The 27,944-nt window shown below is 45.1% G+C and overlaps 1 protein-coding gene across 1 annotated transcript in view; it reads right to left on the bottom strand.

Moving 5' to 3' along the window:
* Positions 1–27,944, bottom strand: part of kiaa0586 (KIAA0586 ortholog) — an 818,517-nt gene that overhangs the window by 145,796 nt on the left and 644,777 nt on the right. Inside the window, exons 21-25 of the mRNA XM_038780001.1 lie at positions 21,616–21,809; positions 21,377–21,495; positions 20,200–20,384; positions 13,069–13,243; positions 8,792–9,032 (exon numbers count right to left, since the gene is read on the bottom strand). Coding sequence (XP_038635929.1) covers positions 8,792–9,032; positions 13,069–13,243; positions 20,200–20,384; positions 21,377–21,495; positions 21,616–21,809 — 914 coding nt within the window. The remainder of the gene's footprint in view (positions 1–8,791; positions 9,033–13,068; positions 13,244–20,199; positions 20,385–21,376; positions 21,496–21,615; positions 21,810–27,944) is intronic.

The raw sequence follows: 27,944 nt of genomic DNA, 5'->3' as shown, positions 1-27,944 counted from the left end.
TTGAAGGGACTGAGATTTGGACCCTGATTGCCACCTCATAATGGCACCCAAGGTTGTTTTCTGGAAGCATGTCTCTGTGAAGTCATCGTAAGTGCTGATGGTGCCCTTCAGACCCCTTGTTTGTTTCCTCCACAGGTGAAACTTTGGCAATCGCAGCCACCAGCCTTGAGGGCCAACGTGAACCTCTGAAGAGGAAGAAGAAGCCATCCAATCAGAGGTGAAATGTTATATCTTTGCCCCACACCTAACACCAGCATAAAACGCACACCTAGGAGAGTATGTGTGAGTCTGGTTTAAGGAATCCACACACTGGTGAGAGCACATCACAGTTGCAAGACTAGTTCTTATAGAGTGAGATAGAGCAGGCCTCTGGCAGTCAGAAGAGTGTTGGTATCTACCTAGATGCTGAGCCCCAGGCTGATGATGAGCCTTCAGAGTTGTCTGTCAGGTGGCAGATGCTGCAGACAGCGCAAAGTACATGGAGAAGTGGCAGAGATTCCAGAGGTGTTGCACACTCTGGCATGGACAGTGGAGGAGTGCATGCAGGCCATGAGTGCTGCAATCACTTGCTCTTCAAACACTTAGCTTCCTCCATTGAGAGACTGGCACGGAGGGCCAAACCCAGCAGTTCACTGATAGGATACTGGGTAGCATTCTGAATTGCATTCCATTGTCTTATCGTGCCCAGAGCCAAGGTGAGAAGAGACAAAGAGCCAGGAGTTGGATCCAGTCCTGGTTTCTTGCAGAAACGCAGGGAGTGCCAAATGAACTCCACATCATCAAATGAGCAACTGCTGCTCCCATCATGGGGAGTGCATCTCTAAATGTGCTACTGATACGATCAGTCACTCCTCCGTCCTACTGCCATTGACACAAATGCCTCAAGAGTGCTGTGGCGATGGATGAGCCTCTTTCCACTGTGCAGGAGACTCTCAACATGTTCGGACTGTCACAGCCTCAGGCATACAGAGGACATTCGCCAAAGTCATCACAAGCAAAAGGGCATAAAGGTTAGCAGCCTGTCTCTGGTATAGCTGGTGGAGATAAGGGAACATCATGCTAAAGTACCTTTAAACGAATGAAGAAAACACATTGGTCACATATGATATCACAAGGGTGGTTATTGAGTTTTGAGAGATATGGGCCGGGATTCTCCGAGCCTCCGCGCCGCAATCACACCCGGCACGGGGGCGGAGAATGGGTCATCTGACCCGCGACGCCTTCCCGCGATTCTCCGGTGGTCGACGCGGCGCCGGTCGGGGGCCGTTGAAAGAGCTCGCCATGGCGAATTCTCCACGGACGACCAGACAAGTTCCTGCCGGCACGGTTCAAGCATGGTTCCACCCGGCGGGAGCTCGGAGTTGCAGCTGCAGTGGCCGTCCTGGTGGGGGGCGGGGGGATCCGTCGCCGGGGGTGGGGGCCTCCACGACAGCCAGGCCTGCGATCAGGGGCTACCGATTGGTGGGCGTGCATGATCGGGGGGGGGGGGGGGGGGGGGGGGGGGCTACTTCTTGACGCTGGACCGCTGTGTGGGTCCGCCATATTGTGTGGGGCCGCGCCGCCGCCGGGGGCATGCGGGGACCCATGGCTGAAAGTGCAGGGCCCCGTATCGGCAGCCGAAGCTGCGTGGACTACTCCGGGGCCCTGCAAGCCCCCTTAAAAATGGAGAATCACCCGGACTTTCTAGAAAAAAAGTCCGGAGTGATTTGCGCCCTTTTCTCGCGGACGTGGGGACATAGCCCCAGTATTGGAGAATCCCGCCCATGAAATGTTGAATCATTTTGTTATTCACTAACTTTTCTTTTAACTCAGTGCTCCAACTGTATTAGTGAATCATGTGGGTGATATGATAGCTATGATTTGGATTGGCCCCATACTCTAAGGGAGTTTGAGCTCATGTGGGCCCCTCTGACTGGCTTCACTTGTTACTCCTACATTGGCATTCGCACAGGTAGCTCTGGTGTTCATGTGTGGGAGATAACAGAAAAAGGTGAGTACGACCATGATGCTCTCGTTGAGCAAAAGACACATTGCTAAGCGAAATCTTCACAGTATTAGTGAGTCTCACATCTCCAGGGAATCCAAAGCATCCTGCGCACCAGCCTGCATAGCTGGCTAATCTGGCTCATCATCAAATTTTGTCAGAGGATGTGGCTCTCTCTATCAGATCCTCCTCTGCAAGGGCTTCCCATCTCTGGAGGCCTGGTTGTGCAAGGCACAGACGATAACGACAATGAGTGAGGATTTAGCAGATGCATATTGCAAAGCACCAGCTTATCTAGCTAAACATCAAAAGTATACTTTGAGCAGATCAATGATTTAATAGCCATCTCTTTAAAGGGTGACCTTCATCGCCCAGAAGCCAACCATCCAAAGGTTCTATGCCATCTCTACACCTGGGAGTGCCTAAGTATATATGCATCATGATTACTATTGTGCACACACCTGTAATAGCCATTGTCTATGATCACACATAATCTGCACAATGAAAGAGTGATAGCCTCTTCTTTTTACAAATGTTCCTGGCTGTCCAGGTGGAGCTTTTATTGCCACAGGTGTGCAATCAACAACCTCTTTCACCTTCAGAAAGTCAGCCATGGCTGTAAAGTCACTGGCTCTTTCTGCTTGACTGTAGTTGTGAACACATTGGAGTGAGTGCAAAAGAGGTTTACAAGAATGGTTCCAGGGCTGAGAAACTTCAGTTATGGGGAAAGATTGAAGAGGTTGGGACTCCTTGGAGAGAAGAAGGCCGAGAGGAAATTTGACAGAGGTGCTCAAAATAATTAGGGGTCGGACAGAATAATAACAGGGAAAAAGATTTAAAGGGATTTGCAAAAGAAGCAAATGTGATGTGAGAAAAATTCTTTGCACAGCATTCTTTGCACACAAGTGGTTCGGGTCTGAAAAGAACTGACTGAAAGTATGGTGGAAGACAGGTTTAATTGAGAGATTCAGGAGGGCATTCGATTATTTGAACAGAAATGATGTGTAAGGGTATGGAGTAAAGGCAGGAGAATGGCACTAAGTCATAATGCTCATTTGGAAATCTGGTGCAAACATGAAGCTCTCGCCAGCTGCCCTCCTCCTTCTCATCACTGGAGGAGGAGCAATGGCCTTATGCAGGCTGGATGCTATGAAAAATAATATCTACACCACGACGAAACTCTCCCACCTTCAGCAGCCATGTTCGACGGAATGCAGCCACAGTCCCACTTCGAGACTTGAGGCCTCAAATTATTCAGATGAGATCACAAACTGCTAGCGAAACACAAGGTCATCAGCATCATTTGAATGTCAAAATGTGTTAAGTCTGAAACACATTTCAAAATATGCCATTCTAGATGACATTTTAAACTACAGTTTGTGGATCATTTTACTCAGTTTTTATAGAGAGTGTGCAATAGTGGCCAGAAAATCTTTGAATCAAGTGATATAAACTGATGTGCTCTGTGTCACATTGGAGGGATATCGGATTTCATTTTGCAATATATCCTGATACCTGGAGTGACTCCCTCCCAATGTCTTTCACATGCACTCACTGAAAAATGTCAAGGGCAACATAAAATGGAAGTCTATTTAAGCCTTGTTAACAAGCTTTCGTATTATTGGAGACAATGTCATCACATTGAGTTTTACGGATGCACGTAAATTGGGTGCAGTCCCAATTTCTCAAGTTCACCCCCTTGTCTTTCGGTCTGTTTGGTTAGCCAGTAATTTCCCGGTCTGCTATCTTCACCTCCAGGCCATGCTCCATTGATCTATCGGCTATAAATTAGCCCAATACAGTTGCGCACAAATTGCTGTTGTGAAATCACAGCAGCTGCTATGGTTTTCACGACTATCACTTACAGATTAAAACACTTACAACACAGTAAGACCTCAAGGCATTGAGATGAGATCACAAACTGGTAGCAACACAAGGAGATCGTCAGCATCATTTGAATGCTGAAACGTGCCAAGTCTGAACAAAACATTTAAGAGTGCGCCATTCTGTATGATTTTTTAAGTTACAGTTGTGGATGATTTGACTCAATTTTTATAGATAATGCACAACCTTCTGTGATTGAGTCAGGTAATATGAACTGAAGCGCAATGTGACATATGGTTTGAATTGTAGCGATATTGGATTTAATTTCACTACAAGCAGGAGGACAACATGCAGAGTATATATTATAAACCCATAATACATTAAAGGGTACAGATGATGCCAAAAATTCTCAGACCATCCTCCAAAACATTTACATATATAACAAAATACAGGGCTTGGAAGAACGTTCTACTTTCATTTTGCTGAGAGTAGGGGTAAATCTGGGTGGAATTCAATGCTGAGCATTAGCTGATTGGATGGCATACCAGATGTCACATGCAAGTTGATGCCATCACAGTGCTGTAACAGCATAAGTAAAGCAATAACATGGTGACTCATGCCTGTTTTACAGACCTAAAAGGGCTGATTTACAGTCAGATAGCAAGTTGCTCAATGCCTTGTTTGCATTATTCACCAAGTACGTAATAACAACGGCATTCCCCTGTTAAATGGCAACATGACTTTCAACTACCGGCAGCATTAATAGAAACCAGACCTTTCCTGCAGGGAAACCAACACAGCGGCGAGTTAAACTATAAAGTTCTTGGAAAAATGGTTTCCTTGCGACTTCTGCTTTATAAAGTTAAACTGGAGGTATTGGATGTCATCTAACTTCTGCCAATGGTGTAAAATATGAGATATCGACGAGGTCATCCGTCAAACATCTTGAGTGATTTTGGTTTCAACTCATTTTAATGGAAAGGAAAATTGGGCAAGGCTTAAAATGAGCGGTCGATCCATGAACATTCAATTTTCACTCCTGCAAAGCTGAACCTCACACTTCCCCCACTCTTCAAAAAAGGAAAAAAGAAATGGGAAGAAAACCGACAGGAGAAGAAAAGTAATGGTAACATAGAACATACACTGCAGAAGGAGGCCATTCGGCCCCTCGAGCCTGCACTGACCCACTTAAGCCCTCACTTCCACCCTATTCCCGTCACCCAATAACCCCTCCTAACCTTTTGGACACTAAGGGCAATTTAGCATGTCCAATCCACCTAACCTGCACGTCTTTGGACTGTGGGAGGAAACCGGAGCACCCGGAGGAAACGCACTTACACACGGGGAGAACGTGCAGACTCCACGCAGACAGTGAATCAGCGGGGAATTGAACCTGGGACCCTGGGGCTGTGAAGCCACAGTGCTAACTACTGTGCTACCGTGCTGCCCAACAGACTGCAGTTACATAATGCCTTTAATATAATAAAATGCCCAAAACGTTTCACGTGAGCATTATCAAATTAATTTCAAAATTCATCCACATTAGGAGGTATTAAAAGGTTGCCCAAAAGCAATCAATAGGTTTGAAGGAGTGTCTGACAGAAGGAAGAGATGCAGAGATGTGGAGAGGTTTAGGGAGGGAATTCCAGAGCTCAGGGCCCAGGTGGTTGAGGGCATGGGCGTGAAAAGGGACAATTGGGCAAAACTGGAGGTGCACAGAAATCTTGCAGATTTGAGGAGCTGAAGGTAGTTACAGGGATAAGGTGGACATAGCCATGAAAGGATTGGAAAACAGGATAAGAGTTACAATAGAGGTATTGCTGAACCAGGAGTGAATGTAGTTCACTGTAAATGAATGGGTGATTAATGAATGGGAATTGCTACTATGCCTACTTGTGACAATAAAGATTATTACAAGTTAAGCTACAGTAAAGCTAGTTCATAAAAAGTTTAAACTTAATAAAAGGAAACATTTATGTGTAAATGTTACTTGGAATTGGCCAATATTAGTATTTTTAACATTGACATTCTGTACATTCAATACCAAGGTTTGTTGAGGGAAATTAAGAGGAATATGAGGATTTTGAAAATGAACATTTCAGACTTATCCTCAAAAGAAGTTGAGATTTGCTTTTGTAAAGTTTATTTAAAAGATATAAACTTCAGCACTGATTAACAGTTTACATATAAAAAGGAATTTTTTTTTGTATTTTTGGTCGAGTTTTCAGTCTTGGATTAAGTAAAATTTCCACTGACTTAATATGGAGAGGAGCAAAACCTCCGTGGGATCTACTGATTGTGCTGCCCCCAAAAAACAACTTGGCGCAACGCGACTGATAGGTGACGGGCGATCTCACTTCGGGATCTACTTGGCTCGCCAAGCCTCGCGAGATCACACGCGATGTGAATCTGGCAAATTTGCATATTAGAGTGAGACAACTATTCTCACTCTAATATGCGTTCCCAAGATCTAACCAAGGCATCAGATCTTATCCCTTCGCCTTCGGAGACCTCAGGCGAGCACCGTTCAGTGCTAGTCTCCACAAATGGGAACAAGACGGAACGACACTTGTGGGGGTCTGCCAGGGATTAAAGGCCCGCAGGTGCATGTCCTCTGGGTTGGGTGGTACTCTAACATTGCTGGTGCCACCTGAGCACTCTGGCACTGCTAACCTGGCACCCTGGCAGTGCCTCCTGTGTGCCACCCTGGCATTGCCAAGGTGCCCAGGTTGCGCTGCCAGTTTGCAGGGCTGTGCCACGCTGGCACTGCCAATGTGCCAAGTGTAATGATAGGTAGACTATCATCTGTATACTCATTGCAATCTGAAAATGCAATTCGGCGGATCACCAACAGTGACCCCAATGATCCCGTTCCAGCATTAGATCTTGGACAACACTCCAGCTCAAAGTCCAGCGCATGCAAGATATGGAAACCAAGAATCAGAAACTGCGGGACACAATCGAGGAATACAACAAATAATAATAATCGCTTATTGTCACAAGTAGGCTTCAATGAAGTCACTGTGAAAAGCCTCTAGTCGCCACATTCCGGCACCTGTTCGGGGAGGCCGGTACGGGAATTGAACCCACACTGCTGCCTGGTTCTGCATTACAAGCCAGCTCTTTAGCCCACTGTGCTAAACCAGCCCCTAAGGGCCTGCAAGGAGACTGCAGAAATCAATAATCATGAAGTAACAATAAAAGCACTTAAAGAAAAAATTAACGAGTATGAGCAGAAATTGAGCAGCAAAGCAGAAAGCCTTGCTCTTGGGAAAGAGCAGGCATTATGGAATGACTTCACGAGAAAGGACAGGGTGTTGCAGAAGACTCAAACATTTTTGGCCTCCAAATTTGAGGAGGCTCTTCACAAGGTCCCAGTATTACAGACAGCCCTGGAATCAACTCAGATTTAGCCATGTCATTTAAAAGCGAAGTATGATGCAGAATCAACTGCCAAAGTGGATGACGTTGAAGTTATCAGGACAGATCTGGAAAGAGCCAATCAGAGGGCAGAGGTGGTTGAAAGAGAGACAGAGACCTTATGTGAGCAACTTCCCTCAACTAACAAATCCCTGCAGCTGGCCACCCAGATTCAGAAAGCTCCTGGTGTGGAACAAGCTATCGAAATGTTAACACGATCAAGTCAGGAAGTTGAACTGGCAGCAAAAGACCGTGAGATAATACAATTAGTTGATGATGTAGAGAGGTTACAGGCACACCTACCCAAACTCCGCGAAACCTCAGCAAGTCAGGTCTCACAACTAGACCAGTTCACGCTTAAGAAAAATATAGATCAAGGTGCTTATACTGTCTTGAGAGAGAAAACAGAAAAGAACACGAGTTCTTCATGCTTCAGCAACAGATCTTTCAAGAAGCAAGAAGTCAATGGTTCTTCAAAAATACAGCAAAGAAAACAAGAAGTCAACACATATTTCAATAGCACAAGCTCAGGGAAAAGACCACATCAGGCAACAAAGGAGGTTCAGCAGCAGAATCAGTTGGAAGCCTGGTCGATTAAACTGATGGAACAGTCACGTTTGCATGCATGCAGTTTTATATGATTAAAATCACTGTTTATGTGTACAGTTTCAAAGTACATGATTATGATTCAATATCATTTTGAAAGAAAGGAGGATGTGATGATAGGTAGACTATCATCTGTATATAATATGAATAGTCCATCATCATCTGTCCGTATATTATAAGTTATATGTTTTACTCTAGTTCTGGCATCCAACCAGCAGTGGGGCAAGTATGCAGGACCCGGATGCACCACTTGCTCCATCAGAAGGTGTTTGCTAGGAGTTGATAGCAGGTGCATATTAGAATATCTCTGTAATATCTTAGTGTAAGTTAGTGTTAGACAATTATTTTCAACTGTATTCATGTTAGACATTTAGTAATAAATAACTTTGTTTATAAAACAAAGTCTAATGTTCACACGGCAATATCGAGATTCAGCGTCAGCCCAATCAAGGAATATTACACCACGCTGACATTTTTTACATGGTGGTGATCGGGTCGACGTGGTACCCTGCGTGGATGTGGAGGAGGGGGGGGACCTCCTTATAGTGAGTTGGAGCTTGGGGTAGGGTACGGGGGTCACGTCGGGGGCTTGAGAGAGTGGAATGCCATTTTAAAATGGCGTCTCAATTTCTCGCTGCACTTAGGGGTTCCGGCAAGTGCAGCTCCTCAGTGCAGAAAACGGGGTTGAGTGTGGCCTCGTTGGGGAGTTTCCTGGGTAACTATTCTGCTAAGAGAGTTGGAACCATCAAGCGTCTCCAATTTAAATCACAGTTTTGGTTCATTTCAAGCACAGGTTAAATGCGCAATGGAAGTTGAAACTTCCGGGAAATTCCCATGTAGTCCTTGCATGGGGATCTTCGGGGCATCCCCCAATGTATCTTCTGGCGTACCTCCAGGGTACAGCAGCCACTAGGGAACAGAACACCTGAGCCTATCACCAAGTAACTGATCACTTACATAGCTCTTGCCTGTGGTGCTGCCTCTTGTATTGAGCTGGGATTTTCTTCCTCCAGAGGGAGCTCTGCATCACCCCAGGGGTTTAGAAAAGGCACCGGGCTTGTACTCTTCACCTTCTCAGAAGTAGGCTCTGTTACTGGTGATGGTGTCGACACTCTTGAAGGAGTAGGAATTGGCGTGATAACAGGTGTACCAACAGGACTTTTTCTTTCTGGAGGCACCTGTCCTGCAGCATCTATGACTAAGTTAAACATATTTAAGTTATTTTTGATAAGTCACAATACAAGTGTGCAGGAGCAGAAAAATAAACATTTGAACCATCAAAGCTGCTTTGTCATTTTATTAACGTACAATTCCTGCTATTCAATTTTTTTACAAAATAAGTATCTATCATCTTTAAAAACCTTAATTAGCTCTTCTTCTGTGTTTTCCTGAGGCAATGCTTTCCACATTATGACAATTGTTGATGTGAAGAAATTTTACCAGGGTTCACTTTATCAGTTCTAGTTCTAAATTTAAGATAATGTTCCCTTCTTTCTGATTACCAGAATGAAGCACCATTACTCATCTACACTTTCAATCCCTCTTTGCCATTTCAGTCAAATCATCCTCTGGGGAATGTGACTCAGGTTTACCCAGTTTCTCTTCCTTGTTAAGTATCCATAACCCAGTATCATGCTGGTGAATTGCCACTGACCTTTCTTTCCAAGCTCAGTATATCCGCCCTAAAACGGAGTACTCAAAATGAATGCCAGCGGTCTACTCGCTAACTTATTACATTCTTTTGGATTCTTCTCTTAAGAAATCAGCTCATGATAACTTAACACAAGGAGACTCCCAGAACATTAGTAACCGATTTCAGTAACTGGAGAAGAATATTTTCATCCATTCCATTTATTTAATTCTCCATTTTGAAATGATTAACCTATTTCTCTTGCAGCTCTAGAGGACGGGGGACAGCTGGCCTTGCTCCCATATCTTTACTCTCAGTGGCAGCATGCCCACATCTCTCCTTACTTCCTTTGAAGTACCTTTTGTTATATTACTCTTTGGTAATATATCATTACTCTTTGCTTTATATATCCAGAATGGTCTGGTGGCGTGACTCTGAAGAAACTACCAATCTTCAACTTAAAGCAAAACAGATTTAATAAATAACGTATTGATTAATATGGAGTTTACACACTCTACAGAACTATAGCTAGTAATCAAGTAATCTATAATAAAGTATTAACTAATTTAAACTACACGTGCTAACTATGCTGTGATCTACCTCTCTAACACTCTGCTGTCTAGTCTCTCCTGGTTGGAAGAGACCCACAATCCTTTGAGTTCTCATATTTATAGTGGAATTTAGTGTTGCCCTCTAGTGGTTGTGTTACATGAAGATGTAATCATTAACCCTTTACATGCCTCTATATATATATATATATATATATATATACACATATCACTCCACCTTTCCTCAACCTGGCACCTGACAGATCAGATGACCTCACAAGCTTGCTGAAGGATGTGGCATGAAGGGAACCGAAAGGTGTAAATGTTCACCCGTCTATTTGATGGGGTAGCTAGTTACCATACTAATATGCTTCCAGATCACCTTCCTCCAATAGTTAGGACAAAATGCTGGTGGATCATTTTTTTTTTTGCAAAGAAATTAAGTTCAAAAACGAGAAAGCCTGGACTGGGTTCTCCATCCCACTCCGCCACATTTCTGCCCCGACCCGCTGGTGGGATTCTGGGGTTTCCCATTGTGGGGCAGCCACATGCCATCGGGAAACCCCCAGGCGCCAGCCTCTAAGACGGAGAATCCCGCTGGCAGAGAATCCAGCCCCCTGTTTTTAATTAAATGTAATTCCACTTCACATAAGACTCATAAAATGTAACGGTACATACATAGAACAGTTAGCCCAATTCTATGCTAGTGATTTTCTCTAGAAGAGCCACATAGCTTCAACCTCTTCACCTTTTCGTATTTTTGAATGTTCCTCTTTATTTAAGACATTAAAAAAAAATTGATGACCTCTGCTTCACCAATGATTTGTGCTGGAGAATTCCACATTTTAAACATGTTCTGTGTCTGCACAACTGTTTTTTAACCTCCTCACTAGTTATTTTTGTGTTCATCTTCAAATTGTGCTCATTTTTTTTGTTCCCTTATTGATTTGTGGAAAGAAGCATAACATTACTTTCCGGCCATTCATCCCTTAGCCATGTCAGAACAAGATTCCCGGTGGTTTGCATTGCGATGGTTTGGATGACTGTTCGAAAAGCTTTGTTGTGAATTGCTTAGATACTTCACCCCACAACAAGATCCAAGCTGGACAATTAAAGAGAATAAAGAAGTAGAGTTGCTGGTTACTTTCAGAGAGGCAAAAAAGAAAAGACTTTAATCCTGCACATCTTTAAGACCCTCATCAGCTGGAAACTGCCCCCTTCGCTTTGTTGCAATTCAAGGTAGTTTGTATGAAAAAGAGGGCAAGTGGGCTGGTGTAAACAAAATAGGCAGGAATATTGAACCGGATAGTCTTTGTGTGTTGAAATTGTGCTAAAAGTGCACTTACTTGAATAGATGTTAAGAAACGTAATTAGATTAGCAATCAAAGTTTATGTATCGGCTTTTTTTTACTGCTGAATGTGACATCAGTTTAACTCCATTTGTTTCAACAAACTGATTAGATTTCAATTCTCAGTATTTAGGAATACGTTGCAACTTTGATAAGAGACTGCATGCGAGTGGCACTAATGACCACTTGTACTGTTTCCATGGGGGTTTCAATGATCTCCCACTGGAATTACAGTAGGAAACTGGCACAGTGGAATTTCAGGATCAGTGCTTTCTTTTTGAGGGGGAACAAAATTGTGATTCGTTTCAGAAAAACAAACACCTTTGAAAAATCTCTTCTTGTCAAATGGGAAATAACACCTTCACAGTGACAGGAAACAATTAAAAGGAGATTTAACAGTGGCACGAAAAGATAGTAGACTGATGCAACGAGGCATTATTATCCCAATAATTAATCTTGTCTCACTAAAATGTCGACCATTAAACTGCCCTTCCTGGTCCCATGTTAGCTGATATTGTTAATGGTTCTCTCTCCCCAAGAACTGCGTCTCTCTCGCTCTCTTTCCTTCAAGACTGTCAACATCACCCACACACCCACAAAAAAAGACTTGACTGAAACCCACCTCCAGCATTCCTTTCTTCTTCCAAGTCCCTTCATTTTTGTGGTTGTCGGTCTTTCCCGGACCTCCATATTTTAATCCCTTAAATGTGGTTTCCGCTCCTGCCACAGCTTCCAAAACGGCTCGTATCAGAGTCACAAATGACATCGTATGTGTCCATGACAGAAGTAAACTTTGCTTCCTCACCTTTTTCATCCTGTCTGCAGCCTTTGACAAGATTGGCCACATCATCTATCTCCAAGATCGCTCTACTGTCATCCACCGCTTAGGAATGCGCTCATCTGGTTCCATGCTTATCTTTCTTATTGGAGCCAGAGAATCACTTTCAATAGCAACACTTCCTGTTCCTGCACCATTATCTCTGGTGTCCCCCAAGAATCTAACCTTGGCCCTCTCCTATTTCCCATCCACATGCTGCCCCTCAGCAATGTTAGTTTTCACATGTAAGCAGCGTTAGTTTTCACATGGAAGCTGACGACATCCAACTCTACCACCCCACCAGCTTTCTCGACTGTTTCCCGAGCTCTCCGGTGCTAAATTATCAGACTGTTCATCTAAGGCCCAGTACTGGATCAGAAATTCTTCCAATTAACTTGTGGGAAGACCAAAGCCATTTTCTTCGGTCCCTGTGACAAATTCCATTCCCTGGCGTGAATCATCTAATTCAGACCACTTGAGCATCACTGATTTTAATTGCTCAATAGATTGATCATATCAATGCCCTAAGTTCTGGAATTCCTGTCTATCCTCCTTTAAGATGCTCCTAAGATCTAACTCTCTGACCAAGCTTTTAGCCACCTGTCCTACATTGCTTTACGTGGTTCAGTGTCCAATTTTGCTTCACAGAGCTCCTGTGAAGTGCCTTGAGATTTTTGTTTTTAAAGTGCTGTATGAATACATCTTGTTGTAGTTAGTACAAGTGCTCAAGTTTATCTTTCATAAAATAAATTGTAATGGAATTTGTTCTAACGTTTAAATAAATTAAAGCCTTCCTGTTGTGCATTTTGACACCAAAAAAGTCTACACCACCTTACAACCTACAAAACACCCTTTCAGACATTCTATTTAAATAGGTTCTCCCTACTCACTTGGCAATGGCTTCAGTTCCGGTTCTAAATCTGGTTCAGGCTCTGTTTCCTTTCCTTCTGATATGGCTACAGAACTTTGGGGGGTGACATCTGGTGTTTGGATCAAAGACAAACGTCCAACAGGAGGTGATGGAGTGTGTCGTGGGGTTAGATCTGGTGTTGGGATCAACATCGTCTGCAAGAAAGGTAATGTATCAAATAAATTAGATACGCAGAGATTTTGCGAACATAACCAGAAAGCTCCAACTAATATGTGAGAATAGATTCTCATGCAGAATAAGTTATTAGCAGGCAGAGTGTTTAGAGAACCAAGATCCTGATTCTGCCATTTCCTTAATCAATGCATAAACGACAGGTAATATATATTTTCACAAACAATATCAAAATGTTGCCTCTTTAGTGACAACTGTTTAGGTGATCTATCTATTGTTTAATTCTGCATAAGGTTAAGTAATAGAATTGAAAAGTAATGAATCATATTCATAAATGCCTTTTTATAATACAGGCAAGACTGTTTACTCTGTAATCCTAAAGTGTAGTTCATTCAACTTAAAAGCTTACTAATAATAAAATAACAGGCATCTTCTTTCTCTCCTAATATTGTCCTCCCCTCCTGAGAATGATGATTCATGCTGAGATATCTTGGCGATGTAACAATCTTTTTGTGCCACTTCCAAACAACCATCCTTCGGTTTTGACGCTGGCCAGAGAAAGTTAGTAACTTTTTTCATGGCTGTGAGGGAATATCAGAGCTGAACCCAAATAGGAGAGAATACACATGTTCATTTCTTTCTTCCCTTATCCTTGGGTACTATTTTACATGCCATTGCCACACTAACTAAGAACTGATAACTCACCACAAACCCAGGATGAAACTTGGGACTAGCAGGGTACGTGTTGTTCAGTATAATCCGAAGGGATATATTTACCTGTTGAATTATCGCGTTGCCCTTCCAAAGAAAAATTATGCAAAGCAAACGGAACACGTCCACGAATAATTTTAAACATTTTTATGACGAAATAAAGGTGCATCTAACGCTGAAAATGTTGAGCGGGATGTACCGACCACACCGCCGCGTGTTTTTCAGCAGGGGAGGCTCCCGCTGTTGTCAACGGGGTTTCCCACTGCAGCACCCCGTCGTTGCAGGGAAACTTGTGTGCTGGCATGGGCCTGGAGTTTCCCGCCACCGTGAACAGCCAGTAAATCCCGCCCACACTGTGTTTATAAGTTGCTTCACAGCTAATCTGTGACCCTGAATTAACGGTGGTGTAATGACAACAATTTCTCCCTCAATGTCAGCAAAACCAAGGAGCTGGTCATTGAATTCAGGAAGTGAAGAATCGTACACACCCCTGCCTGCACCAACTTGGCCGAGGTGGAGATGTTTGACAGCTTCAAACTCCTAGGTGTGCTGATTACCAACAATTTGTTCTGGTCCACACACACGTCATGCCATGACCAAAAAAGCACAACACCTGTACTTCCTCAGGAAACTAAATGAATTCGGCATGTCCACATTGAATGTTACCCATCCCCATAACCATACTGCACATCTTTGGACACTAAGGGGCAATTTAGCATGGCCACTCCACCTAACCTGCACTGTGGGAGGAAACCAGAGCACTGGGAGGAAACCCGCGCAGACAGTGGGAGAAAGTGCAGACTCCACACAGACAGTCACCCAAGATTGTAATTGAACCTGGGTTCAAGTGCGAACCACTGTGTATTCAAGCCACAGAAGATGTCTCCTAATCCTTTGTTTCAACAAATAAAGGTTAATCACAAAACACAAAGCATACTAATTAATCATGGCCCTATTGTATTTTGGGTTGTGAAACATAAGAGCTTCAGTTTTAGGTCTTTAGTGACCAAGATGCTGAACAAAATATCAGAAAGGGGGCAAAATTCTTTCAGGATTAAAGTGTGTCAGTTTTCAGCTACGTAAATTCCTCATCTATTAAAATCAGGGAATGAACCCAAACCAGTGAACTGGGATCAGGTTGTCCTTGGAATATTATTTATTTGTCAAAACAAGACAATACATGCAATCTGCTTTAATTTATTAGAGAAAAATTCATGGACTGTCAGGTCCTCTGGCTAAAAAAAACATATGATTTAAATTCATAGTAAGGATGTCAAAAGCTTCCAGTGATGGCTTTTTAAAGAAGTAACATCTACTCTACTGGTGTGCTTATGAGTCTTGACATTTTGAATAATATATTCTAACCACTTCATTAAATTTCTCACATTTTATGAGTGAAACCAAACTGGTTCGTCTTTAAATAAATAGGGTTTAGGTTTCCCTATGCACTAGCTTATCACCTATCCAATATATTGCAACATGGGTAAGGTCATAGTTCCCCTCATGACACATTCTCAATTACAACCAGGTTGTCAGGGGAAGTGCCAACTGAAGGTCAATAGGCTTCCCTGAGGCACAGAATGCAAAATCAGTAGTAACCATACTAGACAGTCACGAACTAAGTAAATAGAGATGGTACAAACATACAAATTGGGAGCAGGAATAGGCCACTTGGCCTCTCGAGCCTGCTTCACAATTAAGATGCAGGGAATTTATGTAAAAACATTGTAAACCTGCATATCTGTTAATAATTAATTATACGGTCTATTAAGTCTACTTTTAACATGCTACAATGTTGGACTAAATGACTGAACAAATTACCAGTGAGATCTTTAACTGAACCTTATAAACTAAGGACTGGGAAAATGTATATGGAGACTGTTATCTGGTTTATGAATACAGTTGTGTTACCGGAAATAGGCTGACAAGGCACATAGGCTTGGAACAGAAACTGTCACAAGACCCTGGCTGAATTGATACTGGCCGTCTGCAAGAGCACTCAAGTCAACACATAAACTCGTTATTGCTATACGGACTTTGACATACCCACTCATGTTTACACAAAAGAACAGAGACAGGTGATCAGCTTTGTAGACAAAAAAAAATGCCATCAGACTCCATAATGGACTAATAACTGGTCAGGCAAGAGATTTTCACAGGACAATGGAACGTGATTGAATCATCGTGGCTGAGCAGGAGTATCATGTTTATTCCCATGAACAAGTTTAAATCTGGATGGGACAACAGAACTCAGACCAGATGTGGGCGTATACCTATGACTCAGTGCTAACAGACTGCTATAAAAGGAACATTGGAACAGATCTTCAGCGATAACTTGGGAGACCCCAGGCACAACCATCGCAAGAAGAAGGGACCCTGGGTTTTGAAGCCCAGAGAAGATATCCACATCGAGTGATTGTAGCCTGGCCAGCCTCCTTCACTAAGTGTGGATAAAACCTAGAGTTCAGCTGAGAGTCTGACTCATATTTTGTGAGAGTGAGAGAATTGTGAATAAAATTGTGTTACACTGTGAACCTGTTTTGTCCTTTGTTCCTCTTGCAAATAAGGGCACTTTGCTAAACCTTTGAATAATAAACTGGTCGAAGTGAAGTGTGTTAAATTTTACAGACACAACACAGTTCTTCCACCTCCTGCATCCATATCCAAATGCAGGACAAATTCTCCAATTGTTGTTCAAGGAATATTCTTGATTGAAGGCTCCAATTAAATTCACCAGAGTGTATCACTGATGCTTCATGAACTGATGAATGGTTTGCACGAAGTACAGCAGTCTTTTGTTCTGATAATGCATTTTGGTTCAACTCCTGGACCAACACTCCACGTCCTGTACGACCATGTAATTTTTAAGTGCAACAATGGTTTTAAAGAGAATGGGTGCTATTTTCTGGAAAAATTTCTAAATGTGGTAGTGAGCGAGAATTGTCACGAGCTTCCCGGCGCTCGGCCTGGCAAGGCCGGCAACACAATTCAACGTTAATTGGTCCACTTAACGAGGCCTCACGGGACCAGGTCAGATACTACTCAGTCATGATAATATTTTTTATTGTGCACAGATTGAGAATGTTCCTGTGACTGCAGCTCAGGTTCATAGACGTACCAGAAATGATCCTGTGGTGGGGAAGGTACTGGAAATAGTATTAAAGGGAAGGATAATAGGAAATCATCTTGAATTAAAACATTTCCAGGAGACCTGAATTAGCAGCCCAGGGCTGCTGTGGTGGATGAGAGTAATTATTCCTCCAAATTTGTGATTACTGGATCAGTTACATGAAGGACACCCAGGTATAGTTCGAATGAAGGAACTAGCACAAAGCTACTATTCGTGGCCAGGAATTGATGCACATTGTCTTTGCAGGTCCATTCGAGGCGCACGTGTTCATGATCGCTGTAGATGCAGAGTCAAAGTGGCATGAGGTAGTCTTAATGAAATCAACCACTGTGGAACAAACCATTGAGAAACTCAACGAGATCTTTGCGAGATTCAGAAAACCAGGGCAGATCGTGAGCGATAATGGGCCACAGTTTACAGCCCAAGAGTTCAAAGACTACTAAAAGATGTGTGGAATTCAATATATAAAGGCAGCACCTTACCACCAATCCACAAATGGTTTTGCCTTGAAGCATGCACTGAAAGCCTCCAAGGACCAAAGTGCACTTCACTGCTTTGTGACCAAGTTTTTAGCAACATACCGAATACAAGACATACAACTACACAAAGTTCACCAGCTCTGCTCCTGATGAAAAGGAAGCTGAGAACTATCTTTGATTTACTCTCCCCAGAGGAGACATCTAATATATTAGAGCGGAGCCAACAGTCACGGATCTTGAGACGAGAAAGTAACTCAAGGAAACGCTCGTTTCAACAAAGAGAATGAGTGTTAGCGCGCAGCTATACCACCAGTAAGAAGTGGGTCCCTGCGACAGTTATTGGCTCAGATGGGCCCAATCTCCTACACGATCCAAACGACAGACAAACTGGTGCGAAGACACCATGCAAATCAATTATTGTCAACATGCGTTTGTGTTCCAGTGCCAGAACTACCTCAGGAGGTAACGGTTTCCATTCATCTGACTGTGTAACATCTAGCTCATCTACAGCAGCAGAGAGTTCACCAGAGATATGTGCTACTTACTATTCTTCCCTTAGAAAAAGAGACTGTAATGCCTTCCAGGGTAGAGACATCTACTGAAGTATTTTCATCTGCTGAAAATACATCTAAGGTTGAGGATAACAAAGTTTTGGAAGTATGTAGACAACCAGCAAGAAATATACGCACATGAAATTAAATTAAATGATAATGAAATGAAAATCGCTTATTGTCACAAGTAGGCTTGAAATGAAGTTACTGTGAAAAGCCCCTAGTCACCACATTCCGGCGCCTGTTCGGGGAGGCTGTTATGGGAATCAAACCGTGCTGCTGGCCTGCATTGGTCTGCTTTCAAAGCCAGCGATTTAGCCCTGTGCTAAACATCATCTGATTGTTTATCTTATTAACTGTGTTATTGCAATGTAATAATTTGATGGCTACACTTATGTCAACATATTGGTTTTAGTTATGTTGGACCTTAGAAGTAAAAGGGGGTTTAGTTGTAGTTGTGTGAAAAATGTCTCTTTAAGAACCAAGTCACGTGACATGCTTGACATCATCAACTACTTTGCATGATTTTGCCCTTAGTCTAGTATCTGCCTTTGTACAGTGGCGACCTATTTAATAAACTTCTGCTAATGTTGCATTCAACCCACATGCATCAGCAATCTATTTCTTTTGCACTCTTTGTCTAAAGATACAACAGTACACTTCCATTGCTATTAAAAAGGGAGTTCCAGGACCTGGACCAAGTGAAAGTGAAGGAATGGAATAGAGTTCCATGTCAGAATAGTGTGTAGGGGATCTTGCAGGTGGTAGTGTTCCCTTGCAGCTGCTGTCCATGTCCTTCTAAGTGATAGAGGTCCCAGGTTTGGAAGGTGAAGGAGCCATGGTAAGTTGCTGCAGGGCATCTTATAGACTGCTGTCACTGTGCATTGGTGGTGGAGGAAGTGAATGTTTGACTTTGTGGCTGGGGAGGGGCCAATCAAGCAGGTTGCTTTGGATTGGGTGGTATTGAGCTTGAATGTTGTAGGAGCTGCACTAAAGCAGGCAAGTGGAGAGTATTCCATCACACAATGGCTTGTGTCTTGTAGATGAGGAACAGGTTTTGGGAAGTTGGGAGATGAGGGGCTAGATTCTCTGTTTCAGCGGCTATGTGCCGGCTGAAACGGAGAATTCGCGGGCGTTTTATGATGCCAAAATCGGCACTGGTCCCTCACCGATTCTGGGACCGGTAAGGGGCTAGCGGCGGCGCCAGGTGAAACTCCCGGATCCCGCACTGAAAACAGCCGGAGAATGGCCAGGTCCGTGGCTGCGCATGCGCACGCGACGACCTGCAGTGGTCGCGCCGTACAACATGGCACCAGCCGTGCTTGGGCCCGACCTGCCATCCACTACCCCACAGTCCACCCTCCCCACCTGTCACCTCAGCCTTCGCGAAAGCCACCCCGGACCAGCGCCATGGATCCCGGCCGTGTGTGGCGGTGCTGGACACAGTCCGCAGGTTCCCGACTGCTCAGACCACTCGTCAACCGCGTGGTCGGGAACTCAGCCCATCAGGGGCATAGCATCGCGGGAGGGCTTTCTGATGATATGGCAACACCATTGCAACAGTGTGCGGCGCAATTACGCCACTTCCATGGGGTGGAGCGTGACTGGCCTCCATCAAACCAGCGCCAGCCCTGTTTGGGCGTCGGAATGGATTCTCCGCTCAATTGCCGATTACGATATCGGCGTCGAGCAACGGAGAAACCAGCCCGAGTTATTCATTACAGAATTTCTAGCCTTTGACGTACTCTTATAGCCACCGTAGTTATATGGCTAGTCCAGTTTAGTTTCTGCTCAATGGTAATACCAGGATGTTGAGGGATTCAGCAATGGTAACACGATTGAATGTCAAAGGGAGATGGTTAGATTCTCTCTTGGTGGAGATGGTCATTGCCTGGCACTTGTGTGGCACAAATGTTACTTGCGACTTATCAACTGAAACCTGAATATTCTCCAGAACTTGCTTCAGTATCTGTGCCACACACTATTTCCATATTATACCATTTATGTTTTGATTAGAATTTAGACACAGAACCAAATGTTATTTTCAAATATTATTAATATAAATCTGCTGTGTTCCAAGTGTTTTGTTGAAGAAGATACATTCTTACCGGTGAAGGTGTTTCTTCTTGAGGAAGTTCTCGTACAGGAGTTCTGCTCTCACTCTGTTGCTGGCCCAGCATGATGGCAATAATCTCAGCAAGTGCTTCATCTACAAACTGTCGAACCATTTGGGAGTCCACAGGAATGCCTGCATCCACAAACAGCTGGAAGCCTCCACCACCAGCGGCTTCAACTATTTTGGAAACAGATAATAACATTTAGCCCACTTAGTTCTGACTATTCGCATAACAGTATAAATATTCATGTATAATGCTGCATAAATCTCACTTTTTTGTTTCACAATAAAAAAAAAACAGTGCAGCTTTGATGACCAGTGCTAGTTTTACCCTTTGGCCATCACTTGGAGATGAAGAGAAAAGCTGATTTCATCAAAATGAATGAAAAAAGTGTGAAAAATTAATGTAAAGAATTTAATCATTCGCCATAAATAATCCCTGTGTGATACTATTAATCTATTAGAAATATCATGAGAAAAAATATGTTGCTTTTCACACCAGAAATATACAATGCATTGGCAACTTTTTCAGAAATACTGATCCAAAAACCTGTAAGTATCTTCTACAGGTTCCAAATCAGGCTGAGGTCATGTTTATTAATTGACTAAATTGAATGTTAAATGCTGAGAAGTGTGACTGAATGCCCACCAGTGTACTAATATGCTGCGGCATATTCAGGAGGATTGGATTTGAAGCTTCAATCCCACAGGGTGCAACTACCAGTTTCAGTCATGCTTTATCAGAGTGGGTTACAGATTGGAAAGCCAAGAATTCCCCAAAGGGAGAATTGCAAAGCCAGAGGTTGCTCTCCCAGTCCCAGGTTGTCCTCCCAGTCACAGTAGCTGGTTTGCAGAGACGTACTGCTGAATCCCGTCATCCTGTCAAAGAAAGCATGTGTCGCAAGGAATCTTCAGAGGAAAAATAAGCTAACTTGTAAAATCCCAAATCATATCGTCATGTCGTTAAAAATAGTGTGCGCAAAGGGCTAAAGAATTCAATCTGGTTCAACTCAAAGAAGTTTGCAGGAGATAAATTTGCGAAGATAAATTTTAATCTGAATTGAAGTGGGAATTTGAAATAAAAATTGATATATAACAGTACAAGAGGCATTCTAAACCAACAGACCTTTGCAGTGAGAAATATGGAGTAAAATAAGCTGGAGACTCACCAATATCTGAATCCAATAATACATTCTCCTCATCCTCATACTGGCTGAGGTGTGGCACAGGCTGTTGCTGTAAGGGATACATCTCACTAATGATACGGGACATGAGCTCTTGTTCAACCCTAGTAGAATATGAATTCAATTTTCAATGACGTAAAGAAAATGATAGTATACAGGTAAATCTTGAAAATGTAGCACGTCTGCAATTCAGAGAGTTTTGGTGCATCAGAAATATTACCTACCACTCGATCAACTGGTTTTCTATGGATTCCTTGCGTTTTATCGTTCTGTCTACAATGTCAACAGCTGGTTGAGGGGCAGGAGCAGAGGGAGGGAAGGGTGGACCATTGTATGCAACAGAGGTGGACTCGGCAAAGCCCTCTAGCTCTATACCCGGTTCAGGTGATCCTTGAAGTTCATCATCACTCTCTGGATCCTAAATACACAAAACGTACAGAGGGTAAACAGAAAAACATTAGATAAATACAATTCTGTTACACCACAGCATAAATGTTCAGTTTCAGGAAAGAATAACTAATGAAGTTCTTACTGTATCTAGATCTTTGATGTCTAAACTGAATAATGCAATTAAGTACAAAGTGTATTCTAATGTTCTAAATTTCTGTAATAGTTTTATATTTTCCTTGTTGCTTTCCTATCTATTGCAGCTCTTTTCCTAAATCTGTTTATATATGCACATACAGAGAATATGTTATGATCCCATGTGGGAACCGTAAACCAAAATAGCCAAATTGACCGAACGAGCTTCAAATGAAGAAATTCCCAACATGATTCCACTTTTTTGTAGCTTTTACTTTAATACATATCAGAACCAACACAAATTAAACATGAATTAAGAGGCAAATGAATGTTCAAAGAAAAAGACAAATTTCACTTTAAATAGTTGAAAAGATACGTAGGATCTCTCACCAGCAGTCGCATTTCACCCAAGAGACAATTGCCAACCAAATGTAAAACTCCTTGAGAACCTCTTTAGCTATGATAGTCTTGAGGATACAGAATTCCCAGAGACTCCCTTGTACGACTGTTTTCATAAACCTGGTTAAACAGTCTGGTCAGTGCTGGTAAAACTGAAGCAGCGGCAGTCAAACTGTCCAATGCACAATCGCATCTCGAACCATGTCTTCAGATTTCTGTTCTGTTTAACAGTGATACATGCACACAGCCCATTGTAAATATGTCTTCTCTGTTTCCCCCTCTGCTACAGCTCTCCTTTGTCTGTAGTTTCCTTTCTGTCTGGCCACATGGATTTCATATGCTAATTTCCTTCTTGTTGGTGCCTGCTTCCAGATCAAGGGTTGTCAGGTCCATGTGCATCAGTATTTCCTATTATCTAAGAAAAGTATGAATGATCTCCCTTTACAAGACTCCTAAAAGTCAGTTTCAAATATTCTTAAAAACAATTACAAAGTCCACTAAATTTTAAAGAAGTTACACATTTTCCTTACTGTACTGTTTCCAGGTCAAAGGTGCATGTATGTGGTGAATGTATAATATAAATTCACACTGTGTATCACTGTGTCCCTGTGGGCTCCATCTGTGAGCCGTTGCACGGCTCTGCCCACAGGGGGAGATGAGGAGCATGTATAGGGTTCCGCCCCTTGGCTCCTCCCACAACCGGAAGTATAAAGTACTGCGGTCTTGCGAGCCTGCCTTCAGTTCAGCTAGTCGCAGGCAGGCTCAGTTGTAAGTCAATTAAAGCCACCGTTTACTTCTACTCATGTCCTTGAGTGAATTGATGGTCGCATCAATTTAATCGACTTAAAAAACTACCATGGAATCAGCCCTCAAACCTGATCGACTGGAACTCCGGAAATATTTCTGCATTGGCTTCGGTGCTTCAAGGCCTACCTGGCTGCGTCGACTACCTCCACTGTTACTGAAGAGCAGAAATTCAGTCTTCTACGCGCGCGGGTGAGCCATCGCATTTCAACTCAACTTGATAATACCGACTCGTAGACCGAGGCCCTCGCGATACTCGACCGCCTGTACGTGCGGCCCGTAAATGAAGTTTACGCGCGGCATATCTTTACAACCCGCCGCCAGCGCCCTGCAGAGTCGCTAGAAGACTACCTGCGCGACCTAAAAGCTCTAGCACGGGAATGTAACTTCCAAGCTGTGACAGCCTCCCAGCACAAGGAACTCGCCGTCCGAGATGTGTATGTTGCAGGGGTCCGGTCCAATTACGTGCGCCAGCGTCTCCTCGAAAAAGGGGCCCAGAACCTGGAGGACACAGTAACGCTAGCAACCTCATTGGAGGTCGCTTTTCAAAGTTTAAACTCATTCCCAGCCGATCACACGACCCCATCGTGGACCCCCGACCAGAGACTACCCCAGGCCTGCGCCGCACGGCCACCCGCCCACCACAGAGTGCCATCGTGCCACTTTTGCAGCCAGCCCCAACACCCACGGCAGCACTGCCCGGCCCGCAACGCGACCTGCAGTAGCTGTGGACAGAAAGGACACTTTGCGAAGGTATGGCTGGCTAAAACCAAATCCTCAAACTCGAACGATATCCAGAACAATCGCCCCTCCAACTCACAGGCCCGAAGACCCCGCAATGTGGCAGCATGTCTGCCGACTCCGCCTCCGCACGACATGTGCGACTCACGGGGGCCGCCATTTTGGCAATCCTCCCCCGCGCGGCCGGCCATGTGCGATTCATGGGGGCCGCCATCTTGGGCGCCATCTTCCTCTCCGCCCGCCATGTGCGATCAATCGACGACTACGACCTCCGCGGACAGTCATCACGGGGCCGATCCAGCACCGCTGATCAAGCCACCGACTACCCGCAACTCAATGCAGTCACTTTGGACCAGTCACAGCCAAAGCATCTCAGAAGATCCATGATGTCCGTTCAAGTCAACGGATACAAGTCTCTTCGACTCCGGGAGCACCGAGAGCTTCGTTCATCCAGACCTGGTAAGACGCTGTTCGCTCCCTATCTTTCCAGCACGGCAAACTATCTCCCTCGCCTCGGGGTCGCACTCGGTCTAGATACAAGGGCGCATGGTTGCGACACTAACAATACAGGGCGCCAACTACTCCAACTTCCAATTGTATGTCCTCCCAGACCTTGGCGCCCCTCTCCTACTCGGACTCGATTTTCAGTGTAACCTCAGGAGCCTAACACTCAGCTTCGGCGGACCCCTGTACCCTCTCACTATATGCAGTTTAGCAACTCTAAAAATCGATCCCCCTCCACTCTTCGCTAACCTCACCGCCAACTGCAAACCCGTGGCCACTCGCAGCAGGAGGTATAGCCTGCAGGACAGGTAATTTATTAGAGCCAAAGTCCAGCGGCTCTTACGTGAGGGAGTCACAGAGGCCAGCAATAGCCCCTGGAGCGCTTAGGTGGTGGTCGTCAAGACCGGGGAAAAGTTCCGGATGGTGGTTGATACAGCCAGACCATTAACCGGTTCACGCACCTCGATGCGTACTCCCTCCCCTGGATTGCAGACATGGTGAATCAGATCGCCCAGTACCGCATCTTCTCCACGGTGGATCTGAAGTCTGCATACCACCAGCTCCCAATCCGCCCGGAGGACCGCCACTACACGGCGTTCAAGGCAGACGGCCGCCTCTTCCATTGCCTCAGGGTCGCCTTTGGCGTCACAAATGGAGTCTCGGTGTTCCAATAAGCAATGGACCGAATGGTGGACCAGTACGGGCTGCGGGCCACGTTTCCATACTTGGACAACGTCACCATCTGCGGCCACGACCAGCAGGACCATGATGCCAACCTCCACCGATTTCTCCAAACCGCCCCAAAACTCAACTCACATACAATAAGGAGAAATGCGTTTTACACACAACCAGACTAGCCATCCACGGCTACGTCGTGGAAAACGGGGTCCTAGGGCCTGACCCTGACCCCCTCTTACAACTCCCTCTCCCTCACTGTTCCAGGGCCCTCAAGAGGTGCCTTGGATTTTTCTCCTACTAAGCCCAGTGGTTCCCCAGTATGCGGACAAAGCCCACCACTATTTAAGGCCACACTCTTTCCACTGTCAGCCGAGGCCTGCCAGGCCCTCAACTGCATTAAGGAGGACATCGCCAAAGTTGCCATGCAGGCGGTGGATGAATCCGTCCCCTTTCAAGTGGAGAGCGACGCCTCAGAGGTCGCCCTCGCTGCCACTCTGAACCAGGCAGGTAGGCCAGTAGCTTTCTTCTCCAGAACCCTCTCAGCTTCGGAACTTCGACACTCCTCGAGGGAGATAGTTTGCCGTGCTGGAATATCGGGAGCGAACAGCGTCTTACCAGGTCTGGATGAACGAAGCTCCTCGGTATAGGGTGGATACGTGGGTTGAGTAGGGTGATCATTGCTCGGCACAACATCGAGGGCCGAAGGGCCTGTTCTGTGCTGTACTGTTCTATGTCCTCAGTCAAAAAGAAGCTCAAGCCATTGTGGAAGCCGTACAGCACTGGAGGCACTACCTCACTGGTAGGAGGTTTACCCTCACCACCGACCAGAGATCGGTTGTCTTTATGTTCGATAACTCGCAACGGGACAAAATTAAAAATGACAAAATCTTGAGGTGGAGGATCGAACTCTCCACCTATAATTATCATATCGTATACCGTCCGGGGAAGCTCAACGAGCCCCCAGATGCCAGCGCGCAAGACGACCGATTACAGGCTATCCACATTGACCTCTGCCACCTGGGAGTCACCCGGCTCGCCCACTACATCAAGGCCCGCAATCTCCTCTGAGGAGGTTAAAGCTGTCACCAGAAATTGCCCGATCTGCACGGAGTGTAAACCGCACTTCTATAGACCAGACAAGGCCCACCTGGTAATGGCATCCCGGCCCTTTGAACGACTGAGTATCGATTTCAAAGGGCCCCTTCCCTCGACCAACCGTAATGTGTACTTCCTTAACATCATAGATGAATTCTCTCGCTTCCCGTTTGCCATCCCGTGCCTCGATATGACCTCCCATACCGTCATCAGAGCCCTGCACAGTGTCTTCACCCTGTTCGGTTTCCCTAACAATGTCCACAGCGACAGGGGTTCGTCCTTCATGAGTGACAAGCTGCGTTAGTACCTGCTTGACAAGGGTATCGCCTCAAGCAGGACTACCAGCTATAACCCCGGGGGAACGGGCAGGTGGAGAGGGAGAACGTGACGGTCTGGAAGACCGTCCTACTGACCCTATGGTCCAGGAATCTTCCGACCTCCCACTGGCAGGAGGTCCTCCCCGACGCTCTCCATGCAATTAGATTTCTCCTGTGTACGGCCACTAATCAGACTCCTCACGAGCGATTATTCGTTTTCCCTAGGGGCACTACCACGGAGACCTCGCTTCCATCCTGGTTGAGGACACCGGGCCCTGTACTCCTTCGGAAGCACGTCCGGACACATAAAACAGAGCCGCTGGTAGAGAGGGTCCTACTACTACATTCAAACCCCCACTACGCATTTATCAGGCATCCTGACGGCCAGCAGGACACCGTTTCCCTCCGGGACCTGGCGCCTGCAGATCTACCACCACCACTACCGCCGAGGTACCCCTCACACCCGACCCCCCACACCCTGCGCCCCCGTGCCTACAGGTTTCCTGCGCCACCTTTCACCCGTCACACTGGTCAGGAACGAAGCTCGGAACGAAACACCCCCGGGGTCCACCCTCAGATTCACACACGGCACACAGCCATCCGAAGCGGCTGCAACCCCGATGCTCCGCCGGTCCCAGTGAACGATTCGAGCACCGGACCGACTCAACTTATAGACCCGTCACCCCCGCCGGACTTGATTTTTAACAGGGGGTTACCCTTGGCTCCGCCCATGGCTCCTCCCACAACCGGAAGTATAAAAAGTGCTGCGGTCTTGCGAGCCTGCCTTCACTTCAGCTAGTCGCAGGCAGGCTCAGTTGTAAGTCGATTAAAGCCACAGTTTACTTCTACTCGTGTCCTTGAGTGAATTGATGGTCGCATTAATGTACACAACTATATAGGGCCCGATCAAATGGCTTTGCCGCGCCTGACTTGGGATGCAACGAGCCGTTAAATCTCGCGAGAGGCCTCTTGAAGATTTTCGGCTCTCAAGACGCCTCACAAAAGCTAGCGAGATGCAGATTTACATATTTAAGTGAGCAGTTCGGCCCGCACCTGAAACACCTCACCATGGGGCCGTCTAACACTGGTCAACACAAACGTGGACTAAGCACGAAGGCACCAGGGGGCTTTTCCCAAGCCATCAGAGGTCTCCAAGTAGTCAGGCTCTGGGTACAGTGTACCCTGCAGTGGTGTCCACTGCCACCCAGGCACCTTGACACTGCAGCCTGACACCCTGGCAGTGCCACTGAGGCATCCTGGCATTGCTACCCAGGCACACTGACAGACCCACCCAAGCGAGCTGTTGTTCCCGCCGCTGCAGGCTCCGAGAAACACCCCACTAAACACGCCCAAAATGGGACACTGTTTTTTCTCCATTAAACTGTGCCCCGAAGGAACATTGCAGAGCAGGCCTCTGGACAAAGAAAGCATTTTATCAATAAATTAATGAGCAGGATACATTTTTGTATTCATTGTTTTATGACTACCAGTAA

Source organism: Scyliorhinus canicula, chromosome 2 (genome assembly GCF_902713615.1).
Source record: "Scyliorhinus canicula chromosome 2, sScyCan1.1, whole genome shotgun sequence".
NCBI classification, from domain to species: domain Eukaryota; kingdom Metazoa; phylum Chordata; class Chondrichthyes; order Carcharhiniformes; family Scyliorhinidae; genus Scyliorhinus; species Scyliorhinus canicula.
The sequence above is the reverse complement of the archived record's forward strand: the minus strand, read 5'-3'. Positions and strand labels throughout refer to the sequence as shown.